This window comes from Phaseolus vulgaris, chromosome 4 (assembly GCF_051622355.1).
Source record: "Phaseolus vulgaris cultivar YP4 chromosome 4, ASM5162235v1, whole genome shotgun sequence".
NCBI lineage: Eukaryota > Viridiplantae > Streptophyta > Magnoliopsida > Fabales > Fabaceae > Phaseolus > Phaseolus vulgaris.
In genome coordinates, this window is record NC_143501.1 from 12,772,350 (window position 1) to 12,799,131 (window position 26,782).

At 31.0% G+C, this 26,782-nt stretch overlaps 2 protein-coding genes across 3 annotated transcripts; one reads left to right on the forward strand and one right to left on the reverse strand.

Annotated features, from left to right (window-relative positions):
• The first annotated feature begins 12,774 nt into the window (after nt 1–12,774).
• Nucleotides 12,775–18,626, forward strand: LOC137837272 (rhomboid protein-like protein). The gene is made up of 8 exons (XM_068646232.1): nt 12,775–13,018; nt 13,119–13,243; nt 16,286–16,346; nt 16,433–16,599; nt 17,037–17,142; nt 17,237–17,439; nt 17,537–17,674; nt 18,365–18,626. The coding sequence occupies exons 1-8, from the start codon at nt 12,995–12,997 to the stop codon at nt 18,459–18,461; spliced, it is 921 nt and encodes a 306-aa protein (XP_068502333.1). The 5' UTR covers nt 12,775–12,994; the 3' UTR covers nt 18,462–18,626.
• A 1,022-nt stretch (nt 18,627–19,648) lies between these two features.
• LOC137837273 (MLO-like protein 12) lies at nt 19,649–26,188 on the reverse strand. 2 transcript variants are annotated; one of them, XM_068646233.1, is made up of 15 exons: nt 25,904–26,188; nt 25,054–25,111; nt 24,680–24,930; nt 23,770–23,886; nt 23,620–23,680; nt 22,528–22,616; nt 22,290–22,364; nt 21,913–22,007; nt 21,785–21,834; nt 21,410–21,450; nt 21,135–21,308; nt 21,008–21,043; nt 20,836–20,903; nt 20,684–20,744; nt 19,649–20,592 (listed from the first exon to the last, which is right to left on the reverse strand). In XM_068646233.1, the coding sequence occupies exons 1-15, from the start codon at nt 26,024–26,026 to the stop codon at nt 20,170–20,172; spliced, it is 1,722 nt and encodes a 573-aa protein (XP_068502334.1). In that variant the 5' UTR covers nt 26,027–26,188; the 3' UTR covers nt 19,649–20,169. The 2 variants fall into 2 exon arrangements, with proteins under 2 accessions (XP_068502334.1, XP_090157617.1); XM_090301491.1 differs by lacking the exons at nt 19,649–20,592; nt 20,684–20,744 and having other exon boundaries at nt 20,832–20,903.
• Nucleotides 26,189–26,782: the final 594 nt, after the last annotated feature.

Genomic DNA, 26,782 nt, shown 5'->3' on the forward strand with positions numbered 1-26,782 from the left:
AATGTTGGAATAAACAGAAGAGTGATGAATATAGAAGAGTGGTGTGGATATAGGCAAATCCAAAAGTGGAATGCCATTGGGTGATGATGTTAGGGACAACATGTGATTGGTCCACGTTGGTGTTTGTTCATCCGTTTCGATTCATGAGGTGGAACCACTTGTGGATATTAGGGAGGGGTGTGTGTGGTGGTGGTTTCATCTTAGATACTCAAAAATCACTCAGATCTACAAATGGGTTTGTGAAGAAGGGTGATTTGAAGTTGAACAAATAAAACTTGTGGTTAGTTGTGTCTATGTAAATTTGAGGTTATGAAAATATAATTGAATTTGTAGTTACTAGAATGAAATATAAATTATATATATATATATATATTATTTACATATTTAATAAGTATTATCACTAATAAAAAATCATTAAATAAAAATCAATCTTAGAGATAAAAAAAAAATATTAACTAAATTATATATTATTTTATAGACTAAAAAAATAAATTAATTTATATTTTGTTATAAAAACTTTCATGTTAGACATCACTATGAAACTTGACATCTAAGCAGTTAACAAAGACAATACATAGGTATATTATACTTATTCTCATATATTGATTAAGAGAATATTTCATCAATTACACGAAACATTGAAAATAAATTCCACAGTCGGGAGTTGAACCTGGATTTCAACATGAAATTAACCAGGTGTGCTAATTAATTTATATTGTTGATAAATAGTTTTTAAATTGGTATATAATTAGGTATCAAGATCTTAACTACCAATTATTTAAATTCTAAAGTTGATAGCTAAAATCTTAGTAGTTCATTAAATATCAATTTATAAAATATTTATTAATAATAGAAACTTAAATTAATTTAGATACCAATAATTTTTTTAGTCTCTAAAATAATATCTAATTTAATCAAATATAACAATTAATTATTTTTTGTTTCTAAAATTATTTTTTTTAATGATTTTTTGTAGTGTATAAAATAGATGATTGAAGTTATGTAAATAATATTTTAAAATTTTAATAATACAAAGACTGAATAACATCTTTTGCAAATAACAAATTCTGACTAAAAAAATCATTAAATAAAAATTAATTTTAAAGATAAAAAATTATTAGTCACTGTATTAATTAAATTAGATACTATTTTTAGAGACTAAAAAATTATTGGCATCTAAATTAAATTTTATTATCAATAAGATTTATAATAAATTTTATTAATAATAGAAACAACTTTAGTTATCAATAAGATTTATAATAGATTTATTAATAAATTTTATTACAAGTAATTTTTTTATTTTCTAAAATAATATATAATTTAGTCAAATTTAGTGACTACTTATTTTTTATCTCTAAAATTGATTTTTATTTAATGAATTTTTTAATGTTTATAAATGTTATATTTTGAAAGCATAATTTAAGGAATAGAAAACCAAATATTAAACATAAGAGAGAAAAATCCTATAAACATTTCATTTTTTAAAATTGAACAACAAATTTTTTATTTCTATTAAATTCATCTTATTACTTATTACTCTTTCAATAAAGTACATTCCATCCTACAATTTTATCAAACAATATGTCATATTTGACTTAAAAAAATTAAGAATCCAAAAGAAACATCAATTAATAATCCCACATCTAATTAAAATAGTTAATCGTGAATTCAATTTTAATGCTTCAAAACAAATAAGTGGAATGAACTTAAATAATTTAGTAATAAAGGGGAAAAAAACATCATAAATATATTCAGCAATATTAATTCCAAAAATGGTGATATCTTCAGTACACAAGTAAACACATACTATAATTGCATGACTTTAATTGTTATCTTCCTAACTCTTTTTTGAAGAGGAATGCAAAAAATGAACTTCAATTATAACTAAATGAAATATACACATACATCATGAAGTTCACATTTATAATTTAGAATAATTTCCCTATATCAATTAGAACATGTTAAAAAAATTTAAAATAGTTTTGTAAGAAATTAAAAAAAAAAATATCTCCTACATGTCCATTAATGTAATTTGTATTCACAATTGTATGTTTGTTTAGAACAATTATAGAGAAACCATAAATGAATGGGCTTAAGTAAATCTTTCAACATTTTTTAACAAAAACAAGTCAGAAATGGATTTAAATGAGTTAAAATAAAGTTTGAAACCCTAAACAAATAAACAACACTACACTTTCAAACCTAAATAAATTATCCAAATAACAAGTCTTGCAATAACTTCTAAATTAAAAGTTTAACTCTTCATTTTTTGTAAATAGAGTCTAAACCATTTGTTCTTTTTGAATTCTAATTTTTGCTCTTGGATTATTTTTGAATGTTTTTGAATGCTTGTTAATAATCCAGTTCTCCTATTTAATTGGAATACTTATTAACTTATTTACATAATTTTAAGAGGTAAAGGAATAAAAATCTCACATGTATAAGCTTAGAGATGGATGAGATACTTAACAAATTAATTGATGCTTGTTTGATTAATTCAAATATGTTTCAAAGTTGAATGAATAGTAATCATATGATAATTGATGAAAAATTCAACTATGAATGAACTAATAATCAATTTGTTTCTATAATTGTTTTATTTTCATTCTTTAACAACATTTACAAGAACAACCTCTTTTTTACTTTACTATTCTTTCTAATTTTATTCTTTCTACATATGCTTTTAAGTTCTGGTTCATTGAAATTTCATCTGCATTCATTCGGAGACGACTCTGGTTGATTAACTCTATCTTACTTAATTTTTCATAACATTTTATGTAGTAGACAATCTTGGACTTCACAATAGATAATATGTTCATTCATTAGATTATCTACTCATTTAATTTGATTGAATACGACAATGATCACACAAATATTTTGCATATTGAGCCTATTCATCGTCAACTTGTGTTCTCTTAATTTTCAAAACAAGGATGTAGTTGTCATAGTTAACAAGTCTTAGACTTTAAGATTGTTGTTACCTTTAGCTGCCAACTTCTATCCAAAAAATTTAGTATTTTGATATTCAACTCCTCCATATTAAATACTTTCCCTAGGCTAATAAGGTGATTTATAATATATGTAAATCATTTTTGCACATCAATTATGGTCTCTCCTTACTGCATCTTGAAGAACTTATATTCTTGGATTAATGCATTTCCTAGCTCTCTTGACATCAATTGTTCCATCAAGTATGACCTCAAAGACATCCCACATTTTCTTTGCAAAACTACAGTGAGAAACTATGAAAAACTCATAAAGATTCAAGGCAGATGTTATAGTATTTTTTGCCATGCAGTCATAAGTTTCAAACTAACGAGACCAAGGTTAGGAATAAATAAATGCTTAGGAATAAATAATGAATTTACAATGGTATCACATATCCATTTATTAAAAGACTCAATAAATATTTTCATTTTAACCTTCCAAAATTGATAGTTAACACCTTTAAACATATGTGGTATATTAATAGATGCACATTCAGTAAAGGGAAGCTTGTTCTTAGACATTTTTAGAAAACATGATCAAATCTTGAGTATCTTCAAGAACGAACTCTTGATGTCAAATGCTACCCCATAATTTTTAAAAACAAAACCTCTATTAGTCCAATCAATTTTAGGATTTGGTTGCTTTCACAAAACTTTTTCAAAACCAAGAACACTTAAGAACAAGTATAATTCATGAAAACAATAATATATATATAAGATTTTTTATATTGGTTCACTCTATCTAAGAACTACATCTAGTTTCCAACCACACTAGTCAAGCTCACACTATGACAATGTTTTTACAAACATACGACCAGCACAACCAACATATGAAATCAACTTTTGAACCCTATAAGATTGAATTTTAATCAAGTAACACCTTGTTATTGCATTGTGACTGGAAACCCTATCCAAAACAACAACACAACACAAAAAGAAAAGAGTACGATAAAATAAATTCACCTGAAACACAACAAGCACAACAACAAAAGAAAATACAAGTGAACCTTTATGTTTATCTCTTATATATAGAGAATGATCTTGTAATCACTCCAAGAAAACTACAAAAATAATACATTATCTTTTTCTTTTGTAATCTCTCAACTGTAGAAATGATATTAGAAATGTAAGTTCAAAAAAATGTGTCCAAAGGATTCATAATGGGAGAGTTATATACATTTTAAAATGGGTTTTATAAAATTAAAATAGAGTACCTAAAAAATCTTCTAAAAGCACAGGAAAATTTAATTTATTAAAAACTTGTTTTAACAGATTAAAAGTAATCCCACAAAACTACTCTTAGTTCTAAGTAATCTTAACATATTAAAATGAATACTTAATCAATTAAAATGCTCTTTACAAACTCAAATAAGAAAGTTTTAATAGATTAAAACATCTTTTAATCAATTCAAATTTTCTTATCACCAAGATAAACTCTAAAACAAAATGAAATAAGTTTTTAATAGCAATTGTGATATCAAACTTATTAAAAAAGAAACTTCCATATGGTCATAATCAACACAATGCATTCTCTAAACACATATAAGTATTCAATCTTCAAAAATTATAAAGTAAAATTAGATTCATCAAATCTTACTAAACTTCAGCAACACCAAGAAAAGAATCCTATTTTATCAATTTCCCAAGTATGAAAAGGCCACAAATTCTGATGGAATGCAAATTTTCTAGTGGACAAGATGACAATTTGAGTGTTGTTAACATTTATCATATTTTCCCACATAGTTCACGTTGTCTACTTTTATTATCGGACAATAATACCCAACTCGAATAAATTTATAAGACATAGAGTGTCCCTCACTTGAGAATTCCAAGTAAAGGACCCAATGCTATAAAAATACTACCACAAAGTCAATAACTTGTTGGCCGATTTTAAGGTGACAAAGTTAGAGCATGTCAAAAGAGAGCATAACACTCGGGCAGACCTCCAATCCACACTCGTCATCATTGAGAAAAAGAGTCAGTATTGGCTTTTGATGTTTATATATTTGTTTTTGGACGTGCCTTTTTAACTGGGTACAAACAACATATCAAAGTAATTGTGTATTTTTTTTTTTCAGAGTTTTCAATGAACAATGAACTTAGGATAAAATTGCAAAACTATGTAAAAAAATTCACAAATCTTAACAAGAAGAAAACCTAGGAATCCAATGGAATTAAGAATAAAAAAAACAAGACATAATGGAACATAGATGTAATGGAGTGCACAAATGAACAACTAGTAACACAAGAACTCAAAGATTACAAAAGAAAAAGAATCAAAAGCTTATGCTATAGTTTTATGACACAAACACATGATGTGCATTCTAAAAGGCATTTTAACAAACACTTATGTATGGGCCGAAAACTAGAAATATAAGACAAATTGAAATAAAATTTAGAAAAAACTAATGATAAAACAAGTTAAGAAATACAAAATAACACCTAATAGCACACATATGTTCACTATAAGAAAATTATTAAACAAAAATTAATTTTAGAGACCAACAATAATTAGTCATTCTATTGACAAAATTAGATACTATTTTAGAGACTAAAAAAATTATCGGTATCTAAAGTAGTTTCTATTATTAATCAAATTTATGAATTAGTTTCTAAATTGGTATCTAATTACCTACCAAGGTTTTAACTACCAACTACTTTAGATTCTAAAATTGGTAGCAAAATAGATACCAATTAGCTAATGAATACCAATTTAGAAACTAATTTAGAAATTTAGAAATTACTTTAGATACCAATAGTTTTTTAGTCTACAAAATAGTATCTAATTTAATCAATATAATAACTAATTATTTTTTGTCTCCAAAATTAGTTTCTATTTAATGATTTTCTAGTAGTGATTGAATCAAAATAACAAATATACCAAAGAAATAATACCCATATTGACAAAACTGCAAGAATGTCAAACTATTTTGTTGACAAAATCGCAAGAACAACAAACTATTTTGATGGTTTTGGTGCGGAATGAAAAAGGAAAGTAATGGGGCAAGAAAACTTAAAATATCGAGAAAGGAAAGGAAAATAAACGGTAACAATATCAGGAAAATAAAGAACTAACCGATTATAATTAAAGAAACGTGAACAACAATTCAAGAAAATGAAGATCATTAAGAACAAGTGGTAAAACATGAATTTAATGTTGAACAAGATAATTTGATGTCTCCAAATTCATGAGGAAAAGTTGAAGACCTTGTTGTTGGGTGTGTGTGTTGTCTAGTAGTTTTTAACTTGTTAATTCACTCCTTAAGATGATCCAAGTTTATTTGAATCTTTATCTTTTTAAAAGATGGGTTTCTGAAAGGTTGTGAAATTGCAACCTCTTGAAATGTCGAATCAACCTGTTGTTTGACACTTAGTAATTTTTCAAATGATTTAGAAAAACTTTGCTTTTCTTTATCTTTGTTGTCAAACATAATCAATCGATTGTTTCGATAAATCAACTGGTTATTTTTTTGGAAACCTTAACAGATAAATTATTTCAACTGATTGATTTGGAAGACAACTGGTTGTTTACATAATAGAATTCTCTTAAGTGTTTTAAATTGTTTTAAATGATTCCAACTGCTTTTGGTTTTTGATTTAACTGCTTTGACCACTTGATTGAGGTTATATAAAGGTTGTTTGACGCTCCTTTGTATTACTAAGAAAGTGAGATTGCTCAAAACGTTTTTTCAAGATTTCAAAAGCTTTGGGTCATCTCAAGTGTGTGGAATAGAATTAAGGTTTGTATTCTTCTAAACTTAAGCTTTGTATACCCAGGTGTATTCTATTCTCTTCTCTTTGAACATTTTATTTCCATGAGTTCTTGTGTAGGGTAGTTTCAGAAAGGTGTTTCTGGAAACTGTTGTTTTGCGAAAAAGTAATGTGTGTTTTTGAGGGGTTCAAGATCATCACTCTTGGTGTGTGTTTTGTAATCTAGGATGGATTACCTAGTGAATTCTCAGTGGTTAGCCGAGGACTAGATGTAGCTTTTGGTTAAGAATGAACCAATATAAACCTCTTGTGTGATTCTCTCTATCTCTACTATCTTATTATGTTTTAACTTGATTTCATATTTTGCTGGTATAAACAACATGTTGTTTCGTGAAAACAAAAGGTTGATTTTCTGAAAATAGCCTTAAAACAGAAATTTTATTCAGTTGAACAGAAAATCAAATTGGTTGATTTTTCAGAACTTTTCACTCTACCTTCAAACTTTGAGAAAATCTTGTGAAAACAATTCACCCCCCTCTTGTTTAGGCCTCTAATTCTAACATTTAAACGGTTAAAAGTCAAAATAAAAGGTGGAAAACATGTGTAAACTATGGAAACACATAATTAAACGGTGGAAATACAAGAAAATGGAAAGAAAAAATGAAGAACATCAAGAACATGGTGCGATAACTCAAGAAAACCATGAACACAAATGAACACAACAACAAAAAATTTAAAAATTAAGGCTGATTTGAATCGTGTATTCTTGCTCTGATCGAGATGATGCATTGGTGTCTTGAGTTTGGCCTTGGATGAAATGGAGGCAGTAGAAGACTTGTAGATTTGTGGAGGAAGCACCAAAATGGGTATGGTTTTGGAGAAGATGAAGAAGTGGTTTCTAGGTGCAAGAGCCAAAAAAGAGGTTATACGAACTTCCTTGAGTTTCTAAAATGCAAGAGAGCATTTTAGAAGAGATACTTGGAGAGTAATGTGCTGAGAATTTAAGAAACAAAAATTCAAAACTGTGCTGACTCTTCACATAATATCAGACACTAAATAAGGAATAACTTGTGTCTTAATGCTCATTCTCACTTGTATTCTTCTCAATTGTGTCTTTTACGAGATTCTCTTTTTCTTCATTATTTACAATAACTTTAAATGTATTCAATATATTCTCATGAATATCGCTCTGCCATAACTTCATTATGCCCGTTGGAGGATCAATAAGGAAACATGTTCTTTTGCCTCCTCTATGTGTTGATGGTTCCTACAAACACATTTAGAAACCTTTGTGATTACTAGAGATATTAATATTTTCAATATCTTAGAAAAAATATACCATTGAATAATATTCTCTTAATATCTTTTAGAATTATCAATACATTCCATTTTTATATATTAATTCAAACAATAACAATATATTCAAGTTTATAATAAATCTTTTGCAATTTAATATCTCTTGAATATATTCCACATAAAAAAACTTTAAAAGACACATATATGCTCTTTTTTTTGAAATCATTTTCAAACAAAAAACTAAATGTCTAATTAAAGTACAATGTGCTTGTGCAAAATATCTCTCAATAAGATATATTAATTTTACTCAGTTCAAAAGAATGTTTTCAATATATTGGACAAGGTAGTCAGTCACATGAAATATTTATTGAAATTTATTTGAAAACATTTTAAAATCTCAATTAAAACATTGTTTTGATGCAAATATAATTTATATGCCTCAATCAAAACGAGTTTAGGAAATATTTTAATAAACATTGTAAGCACATATGAAGTGAAATGATTAAGTTTGGAAACTTCTCTAACACTTGTTTGTTCATTTGATTATTGTCTAGTCTATGTAATGCTCATGCTTTATAGCGTATCGGTCAACGTGTTTCAACAACTTCGTCTTATATGTTTAGCTTTAAGCACATTGTGTTAGTTTTTGTCTAACAGAGAAGTATGACACTTGGTTCATTGAGTTTAGTTGTAGACTTCCTCTTCTAATGTTTGTAATGTATAATCTATACAACCTATTGCATCTTATGCATTCTTAAAGTTCTAATAGCTAAACACAATGTTTTGGTTTTTGTTATCATCAAAATGTATTTGAAAGTTTTATTGATGGCATCGTCTAAGACAGAATCATCTTAACAAACAATTCATTAATCGGGGACTATTAGATTGAACATTAGGCATGCAACAAGGACTGCTAGGCTCCACATTAGGCATGCAACGAGCTCGATTGAACACCCCCAAACACATGAACAGGCTGAGTCCGCAAATAAAATAATCCTAAATGAGCTAAAGAAGAAACTTAGCATTGCCAAGGGAAGATAGACAAAAAAATTGAAAAAGGTTTTGTAGGCATACTGGTGTACGACCATATTTGCAACACAAGAAACGCCCTACAACCTTACATATGGCACAAATGCCATGATAATGGTAGAGGTTGGAGAGCCATCTTGAGGTGGAAACTGCTTGACCTTAACATCGATAACAAAAGCTTGGCAACAAATTTGGACCTTATCAACGAATTTAGAGACAAAACGCGAACTAGGGACGAGGCATGCAAGGTTAGAGAAACCATGAGATATAACACAAATGTACAACCAAGAGCATTCCACCAAGGTGACTTAGTTTGGATACTCCGCAGCGATGCAAGAAAGACAGATGAGAAATTCTCAGTCAAGTGGGGAGGACCTTTCTACATACAAAACGAAGGAAAAAATGGAGTGTATAAATTATAGCACCTATCGGGAAAGCATCAAGCATCAACTGAAATGAAAAAACCTGAGATATTATCAATGAACCTCAAGCTCCAAGTCGTAATACAAAAATTAAAAGCATTAGTCTAAGCCAACCGAGACTTATTACAAATTAAGCCCACTCAATGCGCAAAGTTAAAATGACATCTTGACAAACAAATGGAATTGGTCGATACTTGGAAAATAGAAAATTAGTATGTAGAATTAAAATTCAAAGATACAACGGTGACAACAATAATGAAGAGGTAATCAAGAAAAGATTTCATTAATAAAAAATCGAGCAATCTGTTTCGGTCATTACTTACACAAAAAGAAAATATTATCTGAAAAGCGTGTACAAATATTAAGTTGACCGAAGCCAACACAACAAAAAAAAAAAAAAAAAGGAAGAGGCAGTCGTCGCTACACTCTTAGTGATCGACAACATCCTTGGCATATTCGGTCGCGGGGACATCATCAACGGGAATAAGTTCACCCTTGTAAACGTCCTTCAAAATAAACCTACTTTCATCGTCAGTGATGCTATACAAGAAAGTCGCCTTCCGGATGACTTGGTTAAACCCCTCTTCATGATTAACGAGGATGTAATCTTGAAGATTTGTCGACTCGGCCTCGACGTTCTCTCCTTTCGCCACGGCTAAATCACGAACAAGTGTCATCCGAGTGAGACTTCGCTCTAGCTCCTTGATGTCGGCCGCTAGCTTAGATCTCTCAGCCGCTAGCTTAAATGTATCATTTTGGAGCAAGGAATGCTCTTTCTCCAATAGGGCATGCTTGGTCTTCAAAGCCCCCAACTCTCTCACAAAGAACTCGGCAACCCGAGCCCTCATGTCCAATTCAGAATTGGCTTCGAAAGCCGCCCTCAAAGAGCTAGAGAACTCGGGCAACTCTTGCTTTAATTTCGTCAAGTTAGCTTGAGACACTTCAACCCAATTACTCTCTCCAGCACTCCAAGTAGGTTGAGACTAACTCAGTTGTAGATGCATAAAGGGTTAGAGAGAATCTTCACCACCTTAAAATTATTCCCATCAGCATAAAGGTCGACCAGTTGTCAGCGCCCTCAAAAGATGGTTGAACCCTCTTCGAGGATTTCCCGCTCCTCTCCTTCCTCTTTGTTTTCTTCTTCTTAGTAATGGGTGGAGGGCTTAAATCAATGATAAGGTTAGAGGCTGGCATAACACTAGTCGGCTTGGGGGCAGGAGTTCTCAGACCAACCTCAGGTTTCCTACACCTTTTTTTGCGAACTTGCTTTAGCACTTGCATCATATCGGGAGCATGTTGAGCCATAACGCCTGAAAAACATAAGAAAATTAAGAAAAGTTAAAAACGACTAAGGAAACACATCGCAACAGAAATCATGCATACCATTGAAATCCACCCAACGATGGGGGACTTGTAGATGACAAGGATCTTGCAGGTGGGCATCTTCCTCGACAGCCTATCCAACACATAAAAAATCGCTCGGTCTTCGACAGTCATGGAAGATTATGACCATAATTGATAGCGGGCCAGGTTCTAGGTCTAGTAAAAGAGAAACTTAGGTTTATTGTTATTATTAAAGAAAAACTTAGAGCCACTCGGTTCAACCAAAATCTTAAAAAATCCACCTTTAAAATTCTTATAGGAAGAAGCAAAGGGTGAAAAAAGAAAGACCCCAACTGACTCACAAGGGAAACAACCTATCAGATCAATTGGTTGACAACTATAATAATGAAGGGGAGAGATCTAGACACAACATCTCATATACCAGGTGAAAGGCCTATAACGCAACCCATGAATTCGGGTGGAGTTGCGTGGAAGCAACGTTTAAAATCTCAAGCACCTCCATTGTAAACTCGTCAAAGGGAAAACAAATATGAAGGTCGATAAATAAGAATAAAAAAAGAAATCTAAGGCGGCTTCCTCTCAACCATGACAGACATTGTCAATTGCACAATATCTCTCAACCAAGATGATACCGACCAACATTAACCATTCAAACCTCTTCATACCACATGAGACCAAGATCCCTTTGGTCATATACATCTAAGCACCTTAATAAAAGTTTAAGGAGTATTAGAAGTAAGACCATACACAATATCAAAACTTTAACCATCAAAATTGTGCTAACAAAGGCCCACAGGCACAAAGGCCCACAGGCACAAAGGCACAAAGGCCCAACCCATCCCAAAAATAAGTTGACCAACATCATGCCAATGTTGCGTGGCAGTTTCTTCCTGCACCCCCATAAGGTTGCACAAAGATAAAACTGTCCCTATATAAAACTGTACCATTTTTTTTTGTTTTTCGGATTATGAAATTCGGTAAATTTTTGGATTGGTGCGTCCGGTAATCTCTGGGATTGGTGTTTCTGGGGTAGTACATGAATGACAGTGTTAATCCAAAATTAAAAAATGCAAAACATCCATAATTGAAAAAATATTCTTGATCAGCCAATCCATAATTCAAAATATGCATTCCGGATTCAGAAATCCATAATTGAAAAAAATCATTCAGATCCACCAATCCATAATATAAATTAGACTTCCGGATTCAACAATTCAGAAATCAACAATTTATGCAAACTTTGCTTCCAGAATACCCCTTCATCCAGAAAACAACATGATTCACTTTCAGATTGATAAATCTGTAGCACACTTCCAGATCCCAAATTCAAATAACAGGTGAAGGTTAGTTTCGGAATTTATAAAATTTTGGGGGTACAAGAAGAAAAATGTAGGGGTAGAAAACCATTTACATGTACCCCAACATTCCAGCCGAGAATCAAGACAATCACATAAGCAGGTAGCAGGCTACAACTTAATTATAACGAACCAAAGGAAATATTCTCAAAACATCTGACCCAAACAGAAACAATTCCTTTATAAAAAAATAATTAAATCTCTTAATTTTCAAAATCTAGTTAATATTATTTATTTTATCAAATATTAACAATAGTTTGACAAAAAAAAATGTAAATTTACACGTGTCTCTTACTATTAATGCAAGATGGTATGAGGTGGGAAAAACCATATTCACTTGGTTTTAAAAAAAATAAAGAATTCAATCAAACTTTCTTATAATAAGAAAACAGAATCAACAAATTAAATTAAGAAAAAAAAGAGTAATTAAGAAAAAAATAGAATAACTAGTACTAAAATCTGAGATTTCTTAACACACTGTTATATCTAGCATGTTTTCATAATTTTTCATTATTACAATTTTTAAGGCATTATAATCATTTATATCTATATATGATAAAATAATAAAGTAATGGAATAAAACTGTGTAAAATCTTAAAAAACCGAGGCTTAAATGTAAATCGAGAAAACGGGATAGAAAACCATGAGAGTGTAATTTACTAAAAAAATCAATTAATAACATTTTATTTGCATTAGTGTTTGGGTAAAGCGACTAAGCAAGTATCTGAAGACTAGATCAGATCCTCATCTTCCTTTCCACTTTTCGCCATCAAAACGACTTTGTTTTTGGCACCAACAAACCCATCAGATCAGATCCGAACCTCTTCCGATTGGGATCACCGCCAAGTCCATGAGCACGCCAGCGATTTCAGGGGTAACTCTCCGCTGTCTCTTCGATCAGATTCTAGAAACTTCTCCATCTTGCGAACCTTCCCCATTTCAATTTCCATCTTTTGATTAGTTTTTGGTGGCAGGGCACGGGCCTCTTCACCGGCTTCACTCGGTTATGCAAGGGCCTTGCGGTGGTGCTGGTTTGCGGTCACATTGCGGTTCAGTTTTTTCCTTCGGCTGTTACCTACGTCGCTCTTATTCCCGCCAGGTACCGCATATTGCATTATTAAAATGTGTGTGATTTGTTTACTTTGCTCAGTGTTTGTTTTAGTTGTTGAAATTTTAAAGCAGGGTTGTGTGTGTGGAGGAGGGTGGAACTTAAAATCGAGAGTGGCAGACAATTAAATTCAAGAATTTTGTTCGAACACGTATATATGTGCATGAATGGCATTGATTAGGAAAATAGTATTTAAATGGAAAGTGGCATATGATTAAGGGTTTATTTGGATGAACTTCTTTATAAACGCTTACTGGGGAGAAAGATAGAAAGACAAAAAATGGAATGAACTTCTCTATAAATAAACTAAATTAGCTTATGTACAAATTTAAATAAAAATTTAGAGAAACTAAGTGAAAGAAATTCTACATAAGCTTATGTATAAGTTAAATATAAATTAGAGGAAACTAATTTCATTTTTTCTTATTTTTATCTCCTAAAAGTACTTATGGAGTACCTCGTCCAAACAGGTTCTAAACTTCAATCGGAAACACTAAAAGATGGTTGCAAATAATTGGGTGATCATAACTTAGGCTCAAGGTACAAGTTAGTGGCTCATAATGCAAATGGCGTAAGTGTTTGATGACAGATTAAAACTGAAAGATTAATAGAAGGCAGTGGCTGCACACTAGCAGCAGTTCCTCATGAAGAACTTTTAGCAATAGCAAAACAGCAAAATCGATGTGTCTAAGTGTGAGACACTTAAAACTGTGTTATTGTAATGATGATTGTGAGATCCTAGCAGAGGTAGTCTGTGTTATTATAATGATGATTGTGCTCTTAAAAGGAGCACTAGCAGAGATAATTTGATGTGGAAATTTACACTTACTAGATTTAGTATTGTTTTTACAATCTATACTGTGAAAACAGACCAAATATATCAGAAAGGAGGGTTGAATTGTGTTTTAAGATTTTTCAAAAGCTTTTCGCTAAGCTTCATCTGATAGGTAACATATGAAATTTAATATTGGACATATGCATTGTTAAGCAAGTTTTCTTATGAATTGCGTCTAATGAAGAGTTGTTAAACGCAACTACAAGCTAAAAGATGCACTATCCAACAAACCTTTTAAAGATCATTTCTATAAATATCTCCTTCCAAGATTAGTTAAGTATTAATAACATGTAATGTAAAAAGGATAAGAGATTAGAGAGATTTACATAAGATATTTTTGTACTAGTTTGGCTGATAAACTCAGACTATATCCAGTTCTTGATCATCATGATCAAGATTCACCAACGAAGACTACTGTTGCAAGATACAAGTATTATTTGGATTTAACCACTTCTGGCTGAACAAGTATTCGTTGGACACAACCACTCATGGCTAAACCTGAGTATACTTTGGACCTAACCATTCCTGACTAAATCTAAGTATTCTTTAGATCGTAGCCACTCTTGGGTAAACCTGAGTATCCTTTGAAATGCAGCTACTCCTGGCTAAAACCACAAGTATTGTTTACCTACAGCTACTTCTCGCTAAACATGAGTATTATTTGGACAAAATCATTTCTAACTAAAGCACTTTGATTACAAAGGTTGTGATCTCAAAGATTACGAGTTTCACTCACTGAAAGAGATAAATGTCCTAAGACGGATACAAGATGATAAACACTCTTTTAGGTTGCTCTCAAACACGAATAATGTTGTTCCTCACAAATACAAGGCTAAGGATTGCTTAGGACTACAAGAGCTTTAACATTCTCGTCGTAATTGTTGTAGTCAACCTTTCTTCTTCAAAGATGACTTCTTTATAAAGAGTTGAGTAGAAAAGAGCAGTTGCAAATCCCTTTGGAGACGTTGTGAGGTTTGCGAGCCTTTCATCTTCGTCAACTGTTGTTTGACCACGTTCAAGGATGTAGACGCACTAAATGCTTTTCATGTAGCATTAAATGTACATCGCTTCTTTACGCAACTTCTCTGATACATGACATGACTTATCAGTCCTAGGCAAATAACTTCTTTCTTCCTTAGTGTAACACGTAGGTCCTGACACCACTGTCTTTTTTCTTTTTCAGATAAGTTGCTTGTGTGAATCAACTTTAAGCATGCTCTTCAAGAGATCTTAATGATGACAAAAAGTTGCAAGATCCTTTTGAGAAAAACAAAGAGACGAACATTCCTTGCACAAAGAATAAGCATTTATAAGTCTTCGATGTGTACCACAAATGCTCAAGGCTTATAAGACGAAGTATGCTTATTGTTTGTTCAAGCAAAAGCTTATCAGACGAAAAATATAACCAAAGTACTTGCATCTTTTTATATTAGACCTGGTGCTCAAATATATCTTCTTACACTTTGTTGTTTGAGCACAAAGTTTAAAGCAAGCAAAGGGTCGGTTAAACTTTGATCTAGCACATACTCTTGAGCTAACCTTTATCAGAAGTTTTATTCCACCCTATCCGCTATTCTTGAACTCAGAAAATTTCAATGGCCTCTTCAAGCAAGAATGAATACTATACGAACCTAGCAATTATTAGTTAAACTGTAAATTCAGAGTGACTAGCATAGCATACTACTTATCTTGATATCTCAAGATCTATAAATACAATGAGTGTGTAACAATGATCAGATTTAAATTAAAACTACCCAACAGTAAAAAATGTACACAATTAACAAGTTATAGTGCAAGAGAAATATCTATCTGATCTAAAATGAAGCTATTTTACAAAAAATGTCAAAACACATGTAAATCAGAACTCTACACTTACAAATAGAGAGAGAAGAGTTTTCAAACATCTAATAACTGCTCAGTAATAAAAACTTTTACCCTTTTTTGTTATACAAAATGCAGATAAAAGGAAAGTTTTAAAACTTATAATATCTATCTGCTAACACAATTTCCTAGGTTTTGGGAATGGTGTTGTTTTTCAGACAAGAGATCAAATTCAGGTTTTGTTAACTGAATACAGATTTCATTTTGGCTATCTGCTTGTTCAGTTCTCCATATGAGTGTGATTGTGTAGCTTACCTTTCCATTGATATTTCAAAATTCTCTTTTAGAACTTATTTTCCTGTTTGTTCATTTTGCAGGACAATCCCATTTGCCTGGAATCTCATTACTGCTGGTTATGTTGAACAGTCTACATATGGGGTATGCACATTGTGTTTTCCGAACACTATTAATTTATTACCTGACTTGTAAATCTTGCTTTTAAGAAAAACTTTTCAATATTATAGGTAGTAATCAGCACATTGGGTCTCCTGTTTATTGGGAAGCTGCTTGAACCAGTATGGGGCTCCAGGGAATTCTTTAAATTCATCTTTGTCGTTAATCTTCTAACTTCAGTGTGTGTATTCATCACTGCTATTGCCTTATACTACATTACAAGGCTGGAGACTTACCTGTATGTATATAATACAATCCGAGATCATTTTTTTCTTCTGCTGCTCATGATGTTTTGTTTTATTTTTCTTTTAGTGTATTATATTTCTCTCTTTCTCACACATTGTGCTGCATTGTCTCTCCACTATATAATTAAAAGCTAAATGGAGGCCCATTTTAAGTGTGATTAGTTGTGCTCTTTTGGCTTTGACATGTAGAAAACATTTTTTGTTCAGGATATCAGCTAAAATCAATACTTAATAATAATTAAAACAGAAGTTTCATTTTGGCGGTCCCCCAGACATAGGCTATCTGTTGAATCTTATTAACAGACATAAGCTATCTGTTGAATCTTATTAACAGACATAGTCTATCTGTTGAATCTTAACAGACATTCGATTTTCTTTTTCCACCTTGAACAAATTGTTTTGATCTTATTTTCCTCCTGGAATGTTCTAGTTACATGCCACTTTCTGGATTTCATGGAGTTATATCTGGTTTCTTGGTTGGCATCAAGCAAATTATACCGGATCAAGAGCTTCCTTTCATCAAGATAAAAACAAAGGTTTGATACACCAATCCTCTTCTTCTTTATTACTTATGAGCAATAATAGGTTTATGAAAATGCCCTAAATTTGTTGCCACTTACATCTCTTCAGTGGTTGCCATCTATCACTTTATTGCTTTGCATTGCTATTAGCTTCTGGACACTAGAGGCTACAGCATATCTTCCTACGATTATATCTGGAACATATATAAGCTGGATTTACCTTAGATACTGGCAGAGGAAACCAGAAACGAAACATAGGGGTGACCCGAGTGAGGATTTTGCTTTCTCCACATTTTTCCCTGAATTGTTAAGGTAATTCTGGCTTTTAGTTTGCACAAAAAATTAGTGATTAATTGTTGAATTGTCTTTCTAAAAATGAAGAAACTTTTTTTTTTTTACTGTCTTGTAGACCGGTTATAGATCCTATTGCATCAATTTTTCACCGAATGCTCTGTGGAAGATCTGATACTTCTAATGATGGGCAAGGCTACACTCTGGAAAGTGAGCCTTTACCAGGTTCAGATTCAATTGAGGCATCTAGGAGAAGGTGATTCTATATTTCCGTTGTTAATTTTGATTGGGTCCAGTAGTATATATTGTCAAGCAGAAATTGCACCTGTGAAGCAATGCATGAGGAAAAATGAAATAAAAAAATAATAGAGTGCATACTTTTTCTTGCTTTATTTTATCTAAAATGGAAAATGTTGTTATTCTCAAATTTCTAGTTGCCATTTATCTTCATGCTCTGCATGAAAAACAAATATAGAAGGAAAGGTATTAGAAACAAAAGCCTTGCTTCAGTCTATTAATATTTAAACTGTTTGTCATGTAATGATGGCTTACCAGAGACCTTTTCTTTTGGTTTGGAAGCTAGTGAGATCTATGTTATACTAGAATCTATGTAATTGAATTTTTAGGTATTCCGTGTTATTGCAACGCTAACTAAAGCAACCATATTTAACTAATGTTGGTGCATTATTTCAGATCAAGAGTGGAGAATTATTTCTCGGAGACTAGATTTTTATTCTAATATTCTGATAAAACATCTTAATACTATTCCAAAATGGCAGATATTTTTTTTCCTTTCTGGTGCTAGCGGGGACTAATTCTTTTTAATTCCTTGTCTTCATATTTTTGCATTATTTTGAGTTTTTATAAGCAGCAATAAGAACTGTTGCAATCATTGTTCTGCATAGCATTAACTTAGCATGGCAACTGGTACTGTTGATTGATGCAGAGAAAGAGGTGCTCGAGCACTGGAGGAACGATTGGCTGCGGAGAGGTTGGCTGCTGCACGACGTGAGTTGCAAAGAGAATCCGAGGAAAATGTATAATTCAGCAAACATCAGTGATTGATATTCCCAGGTCGTACAGTAATTAATTATAGAATTTTTGTTAGGTCAAGGAAGATTTAAGGAGCATTTTGGCTTGGATAATCTTTATCTTTACAAAAACCAAAGGTTTCTCTTTTGTCAGATAAATATAAATTACTTTCTTTCTGTGCTTTCTTTTAGTTTATATATATTATTTTTAGCTTTTACATTCTAAATTTTCAGGGATTTAAATAAATTAAAATATTTATTAGGAATAAAGTACAGGAGTTTCAAATGTAAAGATTAAAAATAAAGTTTGTTCATTTTGTTTATTCTAATATATTATTGGTTATTGTACTATATCTATTTTATTTTGTTTTTTAATTTTGTCATCTTAATTTTGTAATATGAAATTTTACTATTCTAGTGTTTATGGTTAGGATTTTACCATAAAGTAATGATGTGATAAAGAAAATGTTATATTATTAGGTCACACGATGCTAATGGATATATTATAGTGATGTGACATGTTTTGTCACAAGATAAATACAGAGCGATACATTTGGAAATGAAAATTATAAAATTTTATATAAAAAGAAAACAAAATGTAATTACGTATTTAATATAGGATTAAATATATTTTATGTTTAAAAATTAATATTACATGGGTGATGATACAAAATCGTTATTAAATGTTAAATTATATAAAAAAATAAACTAAAATATTATTTTTTAAAGTTGGATGACTAAATTCATCTATTTAAAAATAAAAGGACCAAAAACAAATTTGAAGCTAAAAATATACTTCTTTTCCTCTAATGTAAAACTATTATTCCAAATTAATATTCAACATTTTAAGTTATTTTTGTCATATTATACTTATATACAAAAAAGTAATTAAAAAATAATTTATGTTTTTCTGTTCCCAACTTGACATCGATTTAGGATGTTACTGTTAGCTAAATTTAGTTGTCTTAAATTTCATTTGTAACGGTTTTTAATAGCTAAAGTTTGCAATTTTAAATATCATATATTTTTGCAGTGTATATTTCATACATAATTAAAGGAGAGGAAGATAATAAACGTGTTTTTCAAGTTTTAGTACATTAATGACGATAGGAATAATCACATTTAAAATATAAAAGTCATAGCTATTAACTTTAGCTATTAAATTTCTGAAAATCATAGAAAAAATCACATCGAAAAAGTTATACCAAACAAATCAAAATCACATGACATTAATTAATACACCTTAGAGGTGGTAAACTTTACATTTTGATAATTATACACTTAAAATCAAATATTATTACAATTTTTTCCCATCAGGATAACGTATAAAATGAACTTATGATATATTATGCAGACAAAGATCACGTTATTATTAACACAAATTTACTTGGAATCAATTTGTAAAATCACATTGATTCAAAAACGATTCCCCGTTCATATGTCCAAACATACACAAAAAAGTAGTTCTTTGAACATGGCTCAACGTTAGTGACTTGGAAGGTGAACATATTTTGTTGTTGTACACTCATATGTAGACATCATTGATCTGTCAACAACAAATTATGCCTTCAACACAGTCTCTTTCCTCATATGTTCCTTCAACAAGGTTATGCCTCATTCTCCAAACGGCTCTGCATTGATGCAAAAGAATGCATCTGATCTGAACTTTGATATGTACATAAGCTGTACATTTGAAGTGGTTGATAAAAAACCATTATCTTCATATCTCCTCACTAGCACCAGTGTGTCTCTTCTCAAAGGAAAACTCTGATGAACTAACTCTGATTTCAATCTGAGAGCTGGTAGGAAATTCTGGTGCTGAGCTTGAGCCTGGTTCCATGACTTGCATTTGAGTTTCTTCAGCTGCTGCATGGTTGCTTGTGGAAGGTGAGCCTTCAACATCCCATTGTTCATTTTCATAGTTTGATGTCCTTGGAGATGTTTGTGCACTGTCACTTCTACCAGCAAGGTGTTTTTGCAACAGATGCATTGGAGACATACCATATGTTGGGGTTGATGGCTTGCTTGAGAATGGTGTGTTTTGCTTGCTGTTTTTGACTTGCTTTTTGGCAGTGCTGTGCCAGTTCTTCAGTGCTGATGCCACTCTCTGATTGAAGATGGTAGGCTTCATGGTTGAACCCATCTGCAAAACATAATGAAATCAGTGGATGATTTTTTAGTTTTGTGAATGGAAAAAATATATAAGCATGGATAGATTTTGTAGCAAGTGAGACCTGTGTGACTAGAGCATATAGAGGTAATGTCACATAGCTGCATAGAACTTGTATGACAACCCTGCAAATTAAAATTGCCACTTCATTGTTAGGTTTATATACAATGTAATAAATTAATGGTTGGTTGGTCTATATATTACAAGCAAACTTACCCCATTGTAAGTCTTATGGCAACATCTGCAGTTGTTTCATGGAAGCAAGAGTCTAGGGAGAATTCATACTGAAAAAGAAAATATGGAGAAGTTAGGAAAAATGAGAAACTAAAACTTGTCTTCAATCTAAGGCACAAGTTGAAGAGAACTTGGTGAAGATAGATAAACTTACAGTACTCCAAGAGAAAAATGCCAGTTGAAAAGCATTCTGCAACATGGAAGCAAACAAATAAACTTATTTGGAGAGCTCAAGAATTGTGTAGATGAAAGAATCTAAGGAAGAGAAATGGTGAAATTACCTGAAAAAGCACAAGATGAATGAGAAAGAGGAGGAGACGTGGGCGATTGAACCAGAACAGGTCATCTCCTGGCTCAACCAGAGGTGCACCTTTGACAACTTCCCCTCTGTCTGTAATCCTCAGTCCCATCTTTGTTATGATCATTTGAAGTTTAGCACCCACTAATAAGATTACCTGTGAAATTTACATTAAATTTGATTCAGTTATATGTGCTTTTACATCAAGAAATGCAATATAGAAAGGCAACATTAACATAATGAGTAGTTTGTGCTTACAACAAATGGGATGAATGGAAGCCAATAAGAAGAATACCACCCTGCACAAAGAACAAATACTTTAAGCTATGAATTGTGGGATGAACTGGAACAATCACAGTTCACAACAAACTTTGTTCTAGTGCCAGAACATATTCAATCAAGTTCATATGTTCAAAATTAAATTCTACAAAAATCATTTCTCCTTAACTTTATGACAAACAGACCCTAAATTGTTTGATAATTATAAGATGCGAGATTAAATTTGGTTTTCAGTAAATTTTAAACCTAACTCAACCTTATAAAACCGGTTCATAAGATAAAGTTTAAACTTATACTATACTATAAAATGTCCCTCAAGTATAAAGTTAATTTAGGAATTTCAAAACGGCTTACCATGAGTATTTGTGAGAAGGAATAGCACAGCAAAGAACCATATCACTGGGCTGCAAGATACAAAATTATGGAGGTTAAAACGATGAGTAAATGAATAAAAGCAAAGCAAAAACAGAACATAAGCATACCTTATTCCCACAACAACTTTAAAATCCTTCTCCAGTGATCTTTGGATGTACTTTTGGAAATCAAATCTTGCATCACTTCCCGGTGCCAGATGCGCCTAAAATCTCAACTATCTTAGTCTTTCTATTTTTCAACATCCAAAAGATGAAAAAACAAATTGAGCAGTAAACACATTTTCTAACCAACTCTGTTACCGATAGAGAAATATAAATTTTGCTGGATTCCACTATTTTTTTTTATAATTCTGTTATTGGTACGAAGTGTCTACTAATTTTGTCATATTTAATATTTTAAAAATAATTTAATTGTATTAATTAATTTTACTACAACAAATTTCTATAAATTTTAAAAAAAAAATTAACTTTTAAATATAACTCACCGTGATGAATCCATGTCGTAATGTCAAATAGTCGACTTTGGTGGCTGATCCAAAGAATTGTCGGAAGAAACTAACCTGATTCAATCAGCGTAGAAAGACAATAATTAGAAAAATGAAGATTTCTTTATTTACGTGTCAAAGACTAATTAAACACTTTGAATTCAAATTTTTTGGCTAATAAACTCGTTTTAGGAACTTGATTAGCATAATTATTGATATCAAACAAATTTGTGCTTACTATCCATAACGAAATTGTTGACTGACTCCATGGATTCAAGTGTCTTCTTCCAAATGTTGTGTCCCTTGCAAACCTGAACCTCTCCGGATCTGTAATATGTACACATTTAAAAACTGCAGAGTCAGAGATGGACCATATAATATAATAAATGGCTGAAAGAAATAAAAAACACATTTCACATTATATACCTTTATATGAAACCAAGATCAACATGGCTACTACATTATATTGTTTTTTTTTTTTATATAAAATTACTAGAATAAAGATGCCTTCATATATAGTCTGCAAAATTATGTATATGGTATTTTTTTTTTAATTTTGATGATTTTCATAATAATTATTTTTAAAAGGATAAAAAAAATAAGTATTTACTTTAAAATAATATTATAATATTTTCCCACACTTTCATTATGGAACTAATTATGTATACATGTAATACTTATTTTATGCATCTTAATGGAAGTGATATTATAAAAATACTTGTAATAGTTCTTACAAATAAATTAATTTAAATATATTATCTTTATTAGAATAATTATTATTAAAAAATTATTAAATAAAAAATATATTAATTATTATATTAACTAAATTAGATATCATTTTATGAATTAAAAAATTATTAATATCTAAAATGGTTTTTATTATTAATAAAAAAATAGAAACTACATTTTAAATTAACATTTAATTAGTTATCAAAATTTTAGCTTTTAACTAAATTCTAAAGTTAGTTATTAAAAATAAAAATTATTTTATATGTCAATAATTTTACAAAATAATAAATAATATCTAGTTTATTCGTAACTAAATGTTTTTAATTTTAAAATTAATTTTTTATTTAAGGACTTTTTTAGTAATAATATGAATTAAACAAATTTGTTAGTGATTTTCATCCAACAACAAATGCAAGACTGAGTATTCCACCTTAAAGTCCTACCAAACCCTTTAGAAAGTCAACCTCCACGATATGAAATATCATGTCAACATTTAATTATTACTTAATTATAGATATACGTACGATAATATCATTGACACTTGAAATGAGTAACACAACATGGTTTTAACTCATGGAGGCTATGAATTTTGAAGTCTTACCGTTATAAAATTGATATTCAATGGTCTTGGTTTCGTTTTCCCATGCCCTCCACTTTCTCATCTGCATCCATTGAACCAAACCAAAAATTCAGAGAGAGAAACAAAGAACAATTTCTGAAGTCAAAAAAAAGGGGTAGAACTGGGGAATACCTTGGTTCTTCCCAAACCCAGTGTTATAATGCACTGTAGGATGTGAAATATTGCTAACACAAAGATGAATATATGCAGCTGATGAATCCCATAGGCTGAAACAAAAGCTACTTTTCCCTGCAAATGCAAAACCATCCATCAAAACCTATGAAGCTCGACACTCCTCTTAGATGGTGTGTCGGTATCCGATGTAGGACACGTATCCGTGAAATGTCCAATTCAAAAAGTATTTGTTAGATTTGTGACAATTTTAGTACGGTTCTAACACAATTTTAAAAAAGAAAAATACATTAATTTTTTCAAAATTCAAATTTTATTATATAAATTATTATTATGATTATAAAAATAAGAAACAAATCACTGTGAACCAGTAATGAAAAACTTCTTTCTGCTTCAAAAAATAATCTGAAACATACTTGTGCAGATTTATTGTCAATTTATATAATTATATAATATATAGATCCGTGTCTCCGTGTCCTACATTTTAGAGATTTTACGTATCTTCGTATCCGTGTTCGTGTCATATCAGTGTCCATGTCAGTATGTCTGTGCTACATAGATCAAAACTATATAAAAATTTCAAAATTAAAAATTAGCTAATATATAAAGTTCATTTAAAGGTTTTAAATGGAAAAACAAAACACATGTATATTAAGTTTTTCTACTTGCAACAAAAATTTAATAACTCTAAATTCTATTTGTCAGATGGAAACTACTGAAAAAGAGAACCATAATTTAATAATTTTGCTAAGTCGGTGGATGCCCACAGAATATTTTAGTTATCTTAGCACACCTTTTATTTTATGATTAAAAGGGTATCAGACAAACATGGTCCCTCTATCAGATATAGACAAAAAATTGTTCTTTCAAAGTGCAATGATTTGGACAGTGAAGATGATGATGAACTTGCCTTTTCAGCACACTTGTCGTAACCTTTTGTAGCCAGAATACGCCTTGGTATGGAGTCATAAAGTTGTAGGAGTTTCCTAGAATTTATCTGAATGTCATCAGATTCATCCTCATCAGTTTTTGTTGCAGTTGAGGACTTTGGGTTGGCACAGGGATGCCACGAAGCTGCAACTTCTTCTGATACGCAGATCTTGGAAATTTGATCTTGCAACACACTTAGGAGCAAGGATATGAATCCTAGCACCATAAGCTCTGAACATCATAAATACCAAAGAAAATTTACTTCAGTTAGAAACTCAAACACATCGTGCAACAAACAGCAACTACAATTGCAAGAATTAAGCAATGACACTTTAAAGAATACCACACAAGTACCTCCTTTGACCTTCTCCAACGCTTCGAAAAGAGCATTTTTTTGTTTCTTCTTGAACCACTGCCATTAGAAGTGGCAAATTACACCCCAAGAGGTCAGTGTTGAACACAACAAGTTATAAGACTGATATATATGAGTATTGAATCTCATAAAAAAGATAGAGTATATAACAAAGGTTCTAAAAAACTCTCTAATGACTACTTACATTATACTAAATGGTGCTTAACTTTATCAGAACTCTATGCTAACAACACTAATAGTATATCTTTTGACTAACATACACAAATTTAGCTAGCTCAACAAGATTCAAAACAAATGATTAATGACTTAGTTTACAGAATATGTTTTCACTGGAGTCTGATTTTCTTATCTACTTAAAATGAAGACTTCTTGGCAAGGATTGTTCTAGATTTGTGGTTCATTTTTTTTATGCATAGATTTTGACCTAATACTTTTCCATCTAGGCGAAAGATGATTATTGGATTCTAGGATTATCACATATCAGATTTCATAGTGTCATATCAAGATTTATAGTGTCATCTTAAATTTCACAATAATGCCAAACATGTTCTATAAAAAAGATAAACTCGATCATGGATTCTAGGATTATCCCATATCAGATTTCATAGTGTCATATCAAGTTTTATAGTGTCATATCAAATTTTATACTAATGTCTAGCATGGTGTTCTATATGATAATAAACTCATTTCGATCATACACAGTGATATCTGTCCTGATGTTTTATATGAAAATAAACTCATTTAGATGATGGGTTTGATGTTCTCCAAGACTTAAACATTAATCCCACAGCTTCATGTATAGCATGAATAAATAAACTCTGCGTAGCATACCTTTCCAATACCATGAATAAGATGTTCTATGGCGATTGAAACAGCAAGAAGCAAAAAACACACAACTGCAACAGCCCATGTTGGTGTTTCCTCCAGAGTTCGCTCATAAACTTCGTTTGCCATGTAGTAGTATTTTCCTCAATCGTTGCGGCAAGAATGAAAGAGAAAAAGGTAGAGATGATGAGAGGGATTGGGAAGATCGTGGTGGTGCAGTGCAGAAAAAGAAGAATGTTATGTTTGATGAAAATGTTGTGGAGATGGAAGAAGTTGAAGGGGTGTAGAAATAATGTTTGAGATAAGCTTGTTGGAGTATATATAAACGACACGATATGAGAGAATAGAACACGTCACAATACGTTAGACACGTTCAAAGCAGTGTTAGTCAAAGAAAGAGAGCAGAAGGGTGACGCAGAGTTGAGACTCTGATTGGTCAACATTTTACTTTAAATATTAACAAAATCAAACCAGATCAATTTTAAAAAATAAATATAATAATCTTATTCATATTTACTCACCATTTTCTGTCTCTTTTTTCATTTTATTTTGTACTGTTTTTGTAATTAAACCCTATGAGTGTAATTAAAATGAAGAGAGTAATATGATTTATTCTAACATATCATCTGAAGAGATTAAAATAAAATGTTTTAAAATTCAAACTTAATTATAAAAAAAAGTCCAAGCTTCATACTTATGTTAGCCAAATTAAAGTAGAGGAGACAGACCAAGAATATATAATAGTAATAAAAGAAAAATCCAAGATACCTTCCCCGTAACTGCTGCTTATTGACAAGTAAATGTATTCTTCTACAAACGCGCTTCTATAAGCAAAATATGAAGAAAGAAGAATTCAATTTCACATTTCACATTATTTATTTAAAA